Below are 14,321 nucleotides of genomic sequence, written 5' to 3' on the forward strand. Positions count from 1 at the left end.
GCACAAAGCCAATAAATATTTATCAAACACCTATTATGTTCTAGACATAAGTTCAAGAGTCTTTGCAAACTTCCAAAGATCATTTATTAAAATGGCCTTGCAGGAAACTATAGCACAGACAGATCAACCTGGCAAATGCCAACCCAGAAAGGGTGACCATTTTAACCAGAGATATGAATACTAAATCTGAACCAGAACCATAAACTGGAAGCTCCATCTTTAATTGTGCTATGTATAAAAAGCATACATTATCTTCTTGTCTACCTCATGCACAATCAGCAGGCATCTTCAACTACAAGGAAACAAAGCTACCAATGTGAAATGAGCAAAATTTTAAATGTATAATTTTAGGACCTAAATATCACATAGGTACTTAACTTATCTAGGTTCTAATAGGAATAAAAAACACAAGCTATGTTATATTGCATCTTATATTGTTATATTTATCACAAAACAGAAAGGGCTCCAATATCTGGAATAAAAAAAGGCCACAATTTCCCCCTAAAGACAAAGGTCACATGGACAGTGGAACTAGACAAAGAATTAAGGCCCTTGCAGCCAGCCATTCCTCCTTCCTCCACCTCCCAAAAGTCCTGTTTAAAAATTAAGGTAGAGTCTGATTGGCAAGCTTTCAAACAGAGAACAGAGTTTAAAAATAATAGCTCGGGGACTTCCCTGGTGGCACACCGATTAAGAATCCGCCTGCCAATGAAGGGGACACGAGTTTGATTCCTGGTCTGGGATGATCCCACATACCATGGAGCAACTAAGTCCGTTCACCACAACTACTGAGCCCACACGCCACAACTACTGAAGCCCATGCACTCTACGGCCCGTGTGCCACAACTGCTGAGCCCGCATGCTGCAACTACTGAAGCCTGTACACCTAGAGCCCGTGCTCCACAACAAGAGAAGCTACAGCAATGAGAAGCCTGTGCACTGCACCGAAGAGTAGCTCCCGCTCACAACTAGAGAAAGTCCGCAGGCAGCAACGAAGACTCAACGCAGCCAAAAAAAAAAAAGCTCGTATTATTAACACAATTTTAAAGAAGGTTTTTTGTGTGTGTTTATTTTATTGAATTAACCATGCATTTGTATTTAAAAATTGTGGTGGAAATTCTTGCTGCGATACCTAGAAATTCTTAATAGAAAACACCCCAAGTGCTGGGCAGCATATGTAAATTGAAGAGGAACAGGTTCATTTTTGTGGTTAAGTCTGTAAAAAGGGCTAACCCACATCTATATTCACTGCCTGAAGATGGACTACTCTTTTTACTGTGGAATAAATTCCATTCAATTTGATAAATATATCTCATTTCAATTCCATGCAGAAATGCCCTAATTTTCTGCCCTAAAAGATCAGCCTCAAAGTTGACATGACATAAATGGCGATCTTAATCTTTCATGGAAGGAGAGAACCTTGAGACATGCTATTTCATATCTTTTTACAGTTCTCAGAGGAATAAAGGATTTATACCTTTTCCCCAAATATACTAACCTTAACAACAATAAAATCTCAATAGTATAAAAGAATGCAACTGTTGTTGGGTGATAAAAAGCATACTTAAAAATCTCTGAACTAATAGTATCTATACATTTTTCACTATAGTTAAATCAATCTCTCTCTCTCAGCATGAAGAACACGAAACAAAATAAAACAAAAAACTGTGATCCAGCCACTCTATAATTATTGCTCAGATGATAGTTATTGAGGACTAATGCATGCTGAGAGGTGATGAGGAAGGAAAACAAAAGGAGTAGAAGACATTATTCTTGTTCTCACGCAGTTCATAGTATTTCTGACAACCTCACCGCTTAGTCATTAGCATGCACTACAGGCTCCTCAAATATCTTATCAATACAATAAAGGCAAGTTGACAGAAAACTGCAGTTAACTGTCCACCCCCAATTAGCTGAATATCCAGAGAAGGGCCCCTCAGGCAGCTGAGGAGCCTGCGCACACCCAGCTGTCACAGTCTGGCCCCAGGGTATCATCAGGCTCCCCTGACAGTCTACAAGTTCCCCTTCCGGGAAAACCAAAGGGCACAGCAGAATCAGTCAATGGATCAGGCTGGGGTCAAATACCAGGAATCATGGCATTTGTCAGAGCAGAACCGTGAGAAACAAAAAAGGCCAGAAAAGGTCAAGAAGAGAGAACAGCCAAGGCTAGCAAGAGCAGAGATGCTGCTGAGGAAGCTGAAAGCCAGGTGTAGTACTGGCACATCTTGAGACACAGTTTAGGAAGAGCAGACCTGTGAACCAGGAAGGGGCACAGCTCACTGTCAGCATGGAGACAGGTAAGGGCAGGAAAACCTGGTTCCAGTAAGGCGACTCAGACCAGAAACATCGTCCTGGAGCCAGGCAAGCCCTGACACTACCTCCTCTTTTCCTCTTTCTTTTCTTTTTTTTTTTTTCAATTTATTTATTTTATTTATTTTTGGCTGTGTTGGGTCTTTGTTGCTGTGCGTGGGCTTTCTCTAGTTGTGGCGAGCAGGGGCTACTCTTTGTTGCGGTACACAGGCTTCTCATTGCAGTGGCTTCTCTTGTTGTGGAGCACAGGCTCTAGGCATGTGGGCTTCAGTAGTTGTGGCACGTGGGCTCAGTAGTTGTGGCTCGTGGGCTCTAGAGCACAGGCTCAGTAGTTGTGGCGCATGGGCTTAGTTGCTCCGCAGCACGTGGGATCTTCCCAGACCAGGGCTCGAACCCGTGTCCCCTGCATTGGCAGGTGGATTCTTAACCACTGTGCCACCAGGGAAGCCCTTCTCTTCCTCTTTCTATCTCTTAATCTCTAGTAAAATCTTGGAAAACTTCAGGAAATTCCTCTACTCTCCTCATTTGGAGAATGCCAAGAATCTCTCTGACTTTCTGCCCTCTTAAACCCTATATACCTTAAGCTTCAAGAAAGCTCAAGATCTTAATTCCCTGGTCAGTTCCCTCCAAGCAGCAGTATAAAGTATTAGAGTGTAAGGACTCCTTCCTTCTGCCATGTCCCAGAGGAAAAATACACACACACACACAAACACTTACACTTTATACAGATACACACAGAGTACACACACACTTTATACAGAGTTCATTAAAAAAAAAAAAACATGTCTTGGGCATTCCCTGGCAGTCCAGTGGTTAGAACTCTGTGCTTCCATCACAGGGGGCATGGGTTTGATCCCTGGTTGGGGAAATAAGATCCCGCAAGCCGTGTGGTGAGGCCAAAAAAAAAATGTATTAGTTCCAAGGAGCTGGTAGATTAACTGAGCATGACAGTCAGCTGGTCAGTATACGATATAATCCTTAAAACAGTATGATGAAAGAACCATCTTGGAAATCTCGGAGGGTCTCGTAGACAAAATGACAACTGGGCTTGATCTCAAAGGATGGGTAGGGATTAACCAGGCAGAATAAAAACAGAGAGGCTAATGGAGAGGACCAGGGAAGGCAAAGGAAAAGACATGAGCAAAGGTACATGTCATCAGCATGGCCACAGCACAGTATAAGAAGAAGAAGGTTGGAGAGGTGCTAAGAAGAATAAGCCGAAATCATATTAGTAAAACAGCTTCCACACTATACTAAGAAATTTGGGCTTCAATTTGTGAGCAATGGGAAATCACCAAAGGTTATTAAGCAAGGCAGGGAGATGATCAAAGTTATATTTTAGAATTCAGTCAACAATAAAGCAGATGCTCCAGGGTTGAGAGAGGAAAAGAAGAGCAATCAGTCGGAAGGTTGTTAAAATCGGCTAAGCACGAAATCATGTGGATCTAAACTAGTGGGAACAAGAAGAAGATGCGTTACCGAGGCATTTAATAGGTAGGATAGAATACACTGAACAGTTAGGTATGGGGTGAGGACAAGGGGTGGAGAAACAGGAAGACTGAAGTTTTTATCTTAGGCAACCGGACGAGTAGTAAAGCCATGAAGGAGGATAGGAACAAAGCAAGAGGATAAACAATCTTTTGTGTGGGATGGATAATGGATACAGTTATTTAGACACAAACCTCTACCAGCTCTTTGTGTTACATGCTGTGCCAAGGACATACAATTATTTCCTTTAATCCTCAAAACAGTACATTATCCACATTTTATATAAAGAAAGCAATGGCCCCAACAGGTCAAGTAATTTATCAAATGTTATTTATCTACTTATTTAATTATTCAGCAAGTATTTATCAGGTGCCTCTCCGGTGCTGGGGTTTTGCAAGTGAAGGACATAGGCAGCAAGGCTGGACTCAAGTCATAGGCTGCTTTCAGTTTTCATGTCACCTCAGAAGAGTTATTTAAGAACAAGCCTTCTGCACTTCAAGTTAGTTGATCTGAAATATTTAAGAATTGCTAACAATGTATTTGCAAACATTAATGTGAAATACATTGAATTTAATGTTTAATACTTTCAAGCATTCACCTCATAAAGTCACTGTTAAACATTAAAGAAAGAGAAGGGTGGGAGGGCTGAAGCAGCCCTTTGCTTCTGCACCTTCTACTTCCTTACTTTTTTTTTTAAACATCTTTATTGGAGTATAATTGCTCTACAATGGTGTGTTAGTTTCTGCTTTATAACAAAGTGAATCAGCTATACATATACATATATCCCCATATCCCCTCTCTCTTGCATCTCCCTCCCACCCTCCCTATCCCACCCTTCTAGGTGGTCACAAAGCACGGAGCTGATCTCCCTGTGCTATGCAGCTGCTTCCCACTAGCTATCGATTTTACATTTAGTAGTGTATACATGTCCATGCCAGTCTCTCACTTCGTCCCAGCTTACCCTTCCCCCTCCCTGTGTCCTCAAGTCCATTCCCTACATCTGTGTCTTTATTCCTGTCCTGCCCCTAGGTTCTTCAGAACCATTTTTTTTTTCTTTTAGATTCCATATATATGTTAGCATACGGTATTTGTTTTTCTCTTACTGACTTACTCACTCTGTATGACAGTCTCTAGGTCCATCCACCTCACTATAAATAACTCAATTTCGTTTCTTTTTATGGCTGAGTAATAATCTATTGTATATATGTGCCACATATTCTTTAACCATTCATCTGTCAATGGACACTTAGGTTGCTTCCATGTCCTGGCTATTGTAAATAGAGCTGCAATCAACATTGTGGTACATGACTCTTTTTGAATTATGGTTTTCTCAGGGTATATGCCCAGTAGTGGGATTGCTGGGTCATATGGTAGTTCTATTGTTAGTTTTTTAAGGAACCTCCATACTGTTCTCCATAGTGGCTGTATCAATTTACATTCCCACCAACAGTGCAAGAGGGTTCCCTTTTCTCCACACCCTCTCCAGCATTTATTGTTTGTAGATTTTTTGATGATGGCCATTCTGACTGGTGTGAGATGATACCTCTTTGTAGTTTTGATTTGCATTTCTCTAATGATTAGTGATGCTGAGTACCCTTTCATGTGTTTGTTGGCAATCTGTGTATCTTCTTTGGAGAAATGTTTATTTAGGTCTTCTGCCCATTTTTGGATTGGATTGTTTGCTTTTTTGATATTGAGCTACATGAGCTGCCCGTATATTTTGGAGATTAATCCTTTGTCAGTTGCTTTATTTGCAAATATTTTCTCCCATTCTGAGGGTTGTCTTTTCATCTTGCTTATGGTTTCCTTTGCTGTGCAAAAGCTTTTAAGTTTCATTAGGTCCCATTTGTTTATTTTTGTTTTTATTTCCATTTCTCTAGGAGGTGGGTCAAAATGGATCTTGCTGTGATTTATGTCACAGAGCATTCTGCCTATGTTTTCTTAACCATAGTGATAAAATCATGGCACGGTGAAGCAATATAGCATGTGATTATGAGCACAGGCTCCAGAGCCAGACTCTAGAACTGAACTCTGGCTATGTCTACTTACTAGAGCTGTGATTTGGGGGAAGATATTTAAACTTTTTGTATCTCAGTTTTTATCTTTTGTGAAATGTGGTCAGTAGTAGTACCTATCTTACAGGTTCCAGTGAGGTTTAAATGAGTCAAAACTTGAGATGTACTTATAACAGAGCCCATAGTTAATGCACAACCAATGTTACAGTATTACTGTCTTAGCCTTTATCACTGAAATTACCATGTTTGTTTAGTTGCTTGACCTCTTGTTCTGTCTTCTCCACTCTAAACTCCACAAGAGTAAGGTCATAAGGACAACCTCAGAGGGCTGCTTTAGATTGAATGGTCAGGAAAAGCCTTTCTGACTCTGATGACAAAAGGAGACAGCCGCATAACAATGTGGAAGCAAAACATTCTAAGCAGAGGGAAAAAGTCCAGCATGTTTTAGAAACAGAAGAAGACCAGTATGGCTAGAGCAGGATTAGCTGGGGGAATGAGAATGAGATGAAGTGGAATAAGCAAGCATAGACTAGGTGGTGAAGAGTCTGGATTTTATTTTAGGAAAATACTGGATAGTTTCGATAGGAGATTTAATAGTGTGATATATACTTTATAAAAAGCAATTTTGAGCATGGTGAAAATGAACTGGGTAGGAAAAAGAGAGACAGAGTGGAAGCAGGGAAACTTGAATCCAGGTACTGTTGTCTCCAGAACTAAGCATTTATTTAACTACTGTGCTTTGTGGTGAATTTAAGGTATAGGATCTTGAGTGAAAGTATAAAATAGATAGATGGAAACACTAAACTACAGTTTAGGAGAAAAGACAAGGCCAAAGATTTAGATTTTGTTTTGTAATCTCTGACATACAAGTAGATGATTATTAAAGCCATGGGAGTTGATAAGACCGCTCAAGGAACACAAATACAGCAAGAAGGGAAGAACGTGCAGGTTATGACTTATGAAGTCTATTCTTTCCTCCTCCAGAGCACTTTTTTCATGTACTAATAATAGGAAATACTGCTCACCATCTAGAGAGTATCTGGAGCTTTTATCTTCCCCCAGAAGGAGCTGAGGCATGGGTGAAGACTGGTCCATAATGATAAGCCTTGGGGCTGCTGGGCAGTAAAAATGATGCTTAACACTACCATACTATCAAACCCACAGATCTCATTGTGGGTGAGATTGACACTTTACATTGACACTTTACCATGTCATTGTAAAGATACAATGACATTCCCAAACACATATTTATAGAAAGGAAAGCCATTAATCCAATTATAACCAGGTTTGATTTAAATGACCTATGGAATTTTGTATATCGAGCTTTATACCCTATGCTTTAAGGTAAGTTAGAAGCTAAGGGCATGGACATCTGCTCTGCTAAAGCCTCATAATAGGTGGCAACATGGCACAAACTCTGCCTAGCGTGACTAGAGCAAAAAAAAATGTCACAACTGAACAGAGAGATCTCAGAGAGAGGGCATGGGACTCTCAAATCAATTCTTCATACCCCTTCGAGTGAAAAAAATCACTAAGGAACTCCTCTCTCTATCATGGACAAATATATCACACTTCCTGGCACAGTTTAGGAATAGAGAAATGCAATTCTAAAGTCCTCCCTTCAGCTTCTTATTCTTGTTTCTTATCATGTGGAGGTGTGACACGTGGCATTCCCCATTAAACAGGAGACTGAGAACAGGCTTTTCTGCTTAGAGCAGAATGTAGTGGAGTGCTAGATGCAGTGGAATTGTGCTAACCAGCTGTTTAAGTGGGATGGTGACGGTCACGATGGAGAGGTGTACAAATTACACAGAGGACCTCTGCTCTGCTGCGTTTGAGAAGGAAGCCACTGTGTTTCTTGAGCATGACTTGTGGCTGCTCTGGAGACAAGGAACTAGAGCTGAAGGGACCTCTTAATACTCCTAACTGCTCAAGCTGTTTCCTCTTGCTCAGAATGCCTTCCTCTTCACTGAAATCCCCATCTTTCAAAGCTGGGCTCAAGTCCTGCCTCTTAGATAAAGACTCTCATCACTCCAACCAACTGGTCATTCTCTGAACTCATACTGCCGTCTCTGCTATCTGACTTAGTAACTATTTAGTATTTAATTGTTTCATGTATTTTTTTCTCTTGTCTTCATTAGATTATGAACTTCCTGGAAGCAAGGACTATGTTTTCTTGGTTTTAATCAGAGAACAGTAATAACTCCATATACTCATCACCCACATTCAAGAATTATCAAGATTTTGCCTCATTTCACATATATATATATATATATATCCCTTTTTTTGTTAAAATATATTATAGCTCATATTTTTGTACGTATTTCTAAAGAAAACATGGACATTTTGTTAAATAACCATAAGACCTAAACAAAATTAACAGTAATTCCTTGGTATCATCTAATAGCTAGTTCATATTCAAATATATCCAATTGCCTCAAAAATGTCTTCTGACATTTGTTATTAATCAATATCCAAACAAAATCCATGTACTGCATTTGCTTATTATATCTCTTAGTCCTCTTTTATTGTAAATCAAAAAAAAAAAAAAAACGGGAGGTTTCCCCTCCCGTTTTGCCAATGATTTAATGAAGAAATCTGGTCATTTTTCCAATTGACTATACCATATTCTGGATTTGTCTGTCTGTTTTCTCATAGTCTTGGGAGCTACGTTCTTATTCATTTACTCAGCAAATATATACTAGGAGCAGAATATTAGCCAGAACGCTATAAAATGCAGGGCTACAACCATGAATAAACCTATAGTCCTTACTCAAACAGAAGAACATGAAACAAATAATTACACAAAACATTAATTATTAGTAATTGGGATATGTGCTAAAAAGGGAAAGTACAAGGTAGTAAGAGAAATTACAGCAAGGGAACCTAACCTACTTTAGGGGTCAGAAAGAGTATTTATTTTGTATAGTTCAAAGCACCTAGGATACTGTCAAGTAAATAAACTTTTAGTATTTCTCAGTTGGTTGGGAGAGTAAGTTTTCTTCATATAACAGTCTTGTAAACTAAAGGACATTACCACCACCTCTTGAGTTCTGAATATCAAATCTGATTCTCTTAGGAGTCCATGTTAGAGAAAACTGAAAGGGCAAACAGACGGCTTTCTCCAGGTGAAACAAATTAGAAGACAGACAAATTCAGGAAGTCTTTGGTTACATCAAGTCAAAGAAAAAGATCGCATTTTTCTGGACCACCAGTTTAGATATCGAGACAATGAATTTTTGGACAAGGAATGGAATGGATATTATTGAAACCTAGAAGAGTATGATTAGTAGGGTATCTGCCACACTGCTCAAAAGGGCTTTTAAGTTAAAGTTGAGAAAGGAAAAATATCCAGCTACACTTTAAGACTGGATATAATGGAGGGTAAAAGATAGACTAGAAAAACAATAGCAGAGGAGATAAATGATAATCCAGATTTCATTTTAAAGATTATAGCACTGTTTTTAAAAATTATAAAATATATTACTTTTATACAATACTATCTACTTGAGACCAATGTAAATGTCTAAGTCCCTCTTGTTGACACCAGATGTTAGTCTAGCTTTGGGGCTATAGCATGATGTCTGCTTGAGTGTCCTAAAAAGAAATACCTTCTGCTATGGACTGAATTGTGTTCCCAACTTCCCCGCCAAATTCATTTGTTGAAGCCCTAAACCCCAATGTGACTATATTCAGAGACAGGGTCTTCAAGAGGTAATTAAGGTTAAATGAGACCATAAAGATGAGGCCCTAATCCAATAGGACTGGCATCCTCATAAGAAGAAGAGAGACCACAGTGTGCATGCTCTCTCTCTCTCTCTCTGACATGTGAAGACATAGTGAGAAGGCAGCTGTCTGCAAAGCCAAAAAGAGAGCCCTTGCCAGAAACCGAAATTGCTGAACCTTGATCTGGGATTTCTAGCCTCGAGAACTGTAAGAAAATAAATACCCAATGTTTAAGCCACCCTGTCTATAGTATTTTGTTATGGCAGTCCACGCTAACAAATATACCTTCCTAATTTTTTTCCTCTCTAGTATCTAAATTTTAAAGCTCTCTCCTCTGCATGATTTGTAGACTATGTCTGCACAACCTGAAAGATACATCAGAAACTAAGGTCATGTGTATAAAAAGTATACCTTGACACCTACTAAGTAGACAAGAGAAAAATAATTTGTCAAGGCACTTCCTAACCAAGTAGACAAGAGAAAAGTAATTTGTTCAAGGCACTTCCTAATCAAGGGAATGAAATGGAATAGATGGTTTTTATTTGCTTGCATTTACTTTTAAACTCTTGAAATTTCATATTCTTTTCAATATAAATAGGAGCTCTCTTCAGGTGGACCAGATCTGGGTATTTTCAGCTGTGATCAGCTTCTCTCTGAATCCCACTAGGGTCTGGTGATGCAGAGTAAACAAGGCTATAAATCAAAAGCCATGCTTTTAATACCTCAATGTATTGCAAATTGATCAGGAATAGGGGTCAGTTCAAATCGTTTTTTAAGTGAAACTGTTCCCTTCCCGTGAAGGGAAGGAATGGAAGTTAAAGATAGCAAATCCCAAAGTTATATGGGATTCAGAAGTGTGGTTGTTAGAATAGACAGCAGTGAGGTTTCTTTGGATAAGATTCTTCAGTTGTTTATCAGGTGGGAGTCATGGCTATTTAAAAACACATCCTGGTGCCTAGTATGAAATCTGAAATCTGGTGGGCAACTTTTCAAGAAATAAAAGCTACAAACAAAATGGCTTTAGTTCCATTCAGCCTGCCGTGGGAAATGGCTAATGGACAAGCATTACTAAGACTGGCAAGGCAAGCTGCCAATAAATGAGAAAAGCAGAGATTCAAACCGCCATATAATAATGGCAACACTTCTTAACTTTATTTCACTAATTCATTAAAGTAGGACATTATCTGAAGTGAAAGAAAAAAGGGGAAGGAACTATTTAAAAGTAAAAGCTATGCTTCTTTCTCTATTGGTTAGTTATCTCTGCTTTGAGTAATTATGGTTTATTTCTACCATTTCCTGATACTACACTTGTTTTACTGAAGGCAATATTTTATCCTTTTCAAATGACAAGTAGAGAACTACCTCTGGTAGGATAAATTTCCACTGTTTGTTTATGACTGTCTTTGTCTTTTTCCATTAGGAAAAAATGAAGTCTAATGGTTGGATGGGAAGAAAGTGTGGAGTTCTGATATGCCACTCCTCAGAGGGATGGAGGCCATATTCTCTTTTCACTTGTCATTTTTTTTCCTAGAAGAATAACAACCTTAAGCACTGTCTCCCATCTTTTCTCAATCTTCAAGTCTTAATGCTCAATGGTTTCTTATCATTTTAAACTAACTGTTAAGTGGGTCAGTAGTTCCAACTGCTTACCTTTTGGAATGGAATGAAAACTATCCCATCATAAAAGAATAAATTCATTTAATTGTATAGTTCAAATCAGCCCAAAATTCAACAAATGATGCCTTAAAATCCTATTTCAGATAGGCTTTTTGGTGTAATGGGTAGTGTAATAGTTTTCAATGTAATGTAACAGAACACAGATTCCAGGGCTGGACTACATTGGTTCAAATCCTATTTCCACCACTTACTAGCACTGCAGATTTAGAAAAATTAATTTGATCTCTATGCCTCCATTTCATCATCTGTAAATGGAGAATAATAATAGTTCTACATCACAGGTTGTTGTACCTATATGAATTTTAACTATGATTATTTCAGAAAACGTCTAAAGGGTATTATGTTACTCTCCCTACTCTTTGTTAGGACCACTAAACAGTTACATGTAAAACCAAGTGAAGGCTCACCTATCTTAGGTCACATAAAACAATCCTCTTGCTAATTAGATACGGAAAAAGGATAAGAGGGAAATCTTTTCTTCAACACTAGCCTTAACTAAGACTAAGATTTTACCAGTAACATAAGTATACACTTGATGTTTAGAGGTAAGACATTCTATTTAAACTTACATGCTTCAATGAAAAGAGTCAAATGACAAACAAACTATAACAGCAGCTTATTCTAAAACATTGACATAACCTGAAACATTGCTCTGTTAGCAAAATACATACTTCTGGGGTGATCTGTTATCAACTTCAGCTTTCAGTCGTAAATTCTCCCTCACCAGGCCACCATTTTCCAATTTCAATTTTTTATTTGCCTTAGAAAAAAAAAAAAGTGTTGAAAATAATTAAGCACAAGTTAAAACAAAAGTGCCTTGTAAAAATAATGACATGAGCCATCTGTATTTTTTAGAGCAACAATATCAGAAAACTGAATACTAGAACATGTCTTCAGAAGCTTAAAATCACCATTGGGAATGACTTCTGAAACTGTGAACACAACCAAGCATTTTTAATCCATATTCCCCAAGCACTCTGCAAATCCCCTATCCAGGGAAATAAACGGAACTATGTTAGTCAGCTTAGAGTCATTAAGGGACTAAACTAATGGTAAATATGTTTTTTTCTTTTCCTTTTTCACATAACTGAATACTCTAAGCATGATAACATTATACCACATGCAATTATTCACAAAACTAATGCTAAGAATCTTGAGCTATGAGATTGATTTTTGGTTGCTATTTAAAAATGGTTTTTAGTGATAACATAGCTTGCTTTCTTCAAAATGGCTTTCTCAAATGTTATGGCTCACAACTTCTGGGACTCTCAGAATTGAATCAATGTTTTCTAATAAATTCTATGGATTCTCTTTTAATTAAAAAGAAAAATCCCAAGTATGATTTTCTTTTTTGAGTTCTATGATACCTAAAAACTGCCTGACAAAACATTAAGTGCTAGAAAATCTAGAAGCTCAATATTGATTCTTGACAGCCCAAAAAAGTAGTGTGTCTACTGTAGTCTTCTTAAAAGCTACTTCATTTAAACCCCCTAGTCATTGTGTTTTTCAATTCCAACAAAAAATAAGACTCCCTAGACTAGGAACCAATGTTACCAACCTGGCAAGAGAAATTCATTGTCTGACTAGAACATTAACATTCAAAGTGAAGGGGTCACAAGAACATTTGTCAAGAAACAGGTTTAAACCAGGAAAACTTGAAAACAGATTTTAAAAATCTGACCAATAATTTCTAGAACTTTTGACTATATTATTTGCCCAGCAACACACAAATGCTCCAAGAGGATGACAAGAAAAGCAGGACAGAGGACACTCTTCTGGGCACCAAGCCTAACTCTCTCACTTAGACTAATCTAGGTTCCTTTTGAGTTCTGAGCACCGTTTATCTTCATGGGTGCAAACCAACCAGGATTGTGGAGGGTTAATTCTTTAAGTGCCTGATAAATACCATTACTGTCCCTCTGAAGACACAGGAAAAGTAATTTACTTCCTCATACACACAATGAATTAAGCCCTCATAAGAGGAGGCACTTAGTGAATGCTCTTTGATGATGAATGACAGGCTTAAATTAGAACCTCATTTGATTTCTTTCCTCCATCCCCTCTGTCAAGGTCTCTCACCAGTCCTGTGGCTCTCTAAGATTCTCTTTATGGGCTGGCTAGTTCCTCAACTAGTAGAGATAGTTTCAAGTTCAGGAGAATCAGGTGGGTAAAGTTACAAAGGGAAGAGTTATGCCTATTTGTTGCACCTAAAAGAGTAATGAAGACTTCAGCTAACTATTATATTTTGCATTCTCAACACTGGCTTCATAATTGTTCAAAACTCACTTAGCCCTGGAAACATTAGAAAAAAAGTCCAGGATTGGTTCAAGATGGCGGAGTAGAAGGACATGCTCTCACTCCCTTTTCCTAGAACACTGGAATCACAACTAACTGCTGAACAATCACTGACAGGAAGAAACTGGAACTCACCAAAAAAGATACCCCACATCCAAAGACAAAGGAGAAGCCACAGTGAGATGGTACGAGGGGCGATATCACAGTAAAATCAAATCCCATAACTGCCGGATGGGTGACACACAAACTGGAGAACACTTATACCACAGAAGTCCACCCACTGGAGTGAAGGTTCTGAGCCCCACGTCAGGCTTCCGAACCTGGGGGTCCAGTAATGGGAAGAGGAATTCCTAGAGAATCAGACTTTGAAGGCTAGCGGGATTTGATTGCAGGACTTCAACAGGACTGGGGAAACAGAGACTCCGCTCTTGGAGGGCACACACAAAGTAGTGTGCGCATCGGGACCCAGAGGAAGAAGCAGTGACCCCACAGGAGACTGAACCAGACCTACCTGCTAGAGTTGGAGGTCTCCTGCAGAGGTGGGGGGTGGCTGTGGCTCACCGTGGGGACGGGAACAATGGCAGCAGAAGTTCTGGGAAGTACTCCTTCGCATAAGCCCTCCCTGAGTCTGCCATTAGCCTCACCAAACAGCCCGGGTAGGCTCCAGTGTTGGGTCACCTCAGGCAAAACAACCAACAGGGAGGGGACTCAGCCCCGCTCATCAGCAGACAAGCAGATTAAAGTTTTACTGAGCTCTACCCATCAGAGCAACAGCCAGCTCTACCCGCCACCAGTCGTTCCCATCAGGAA

General features: G+C 39.1%; 1 protein-coding gene across 2 annotated transcripts in view; it reads right to left on the bottom strand.

The window, feature by feature from the left end:
- The window catches only part of OBI1 (ORC ubiquitin ligase 1), a 45,196-nt gene that overhangs the window by 9,754 nt on the left and 21,121 nt on the right, over positions 1 to 14,321 (bottom strand). For both annotated transcript variants that reach the window (XM_059042369.2, XM_059042370.2), the window contains one exon: positions 11,888 to 11,976. In XM_059042369.2, coding sequence (XP_058898352.1) covers positions 11,888 to 11,976 — 89 coding nt within the window. The remainder of the gene's footprint in view (positions 1 to 11,887; positions 11,977 to 14,321) is intronic.

This window comes from Kogia breviceps, chromosome 16 (genome assembly GCF_026419965.1).
Source record: "Kogia breviceps isolate mKogBre1 chromosome 16, mKogBre1 haplotype 1, whole genome shotgun sequence".
Lineage (NCBI taxonomy): Eukaryota > Metazoa > Chordata > Mammalia > Artiodactyla > Physeteridae > Kogia > Kogia breviceps.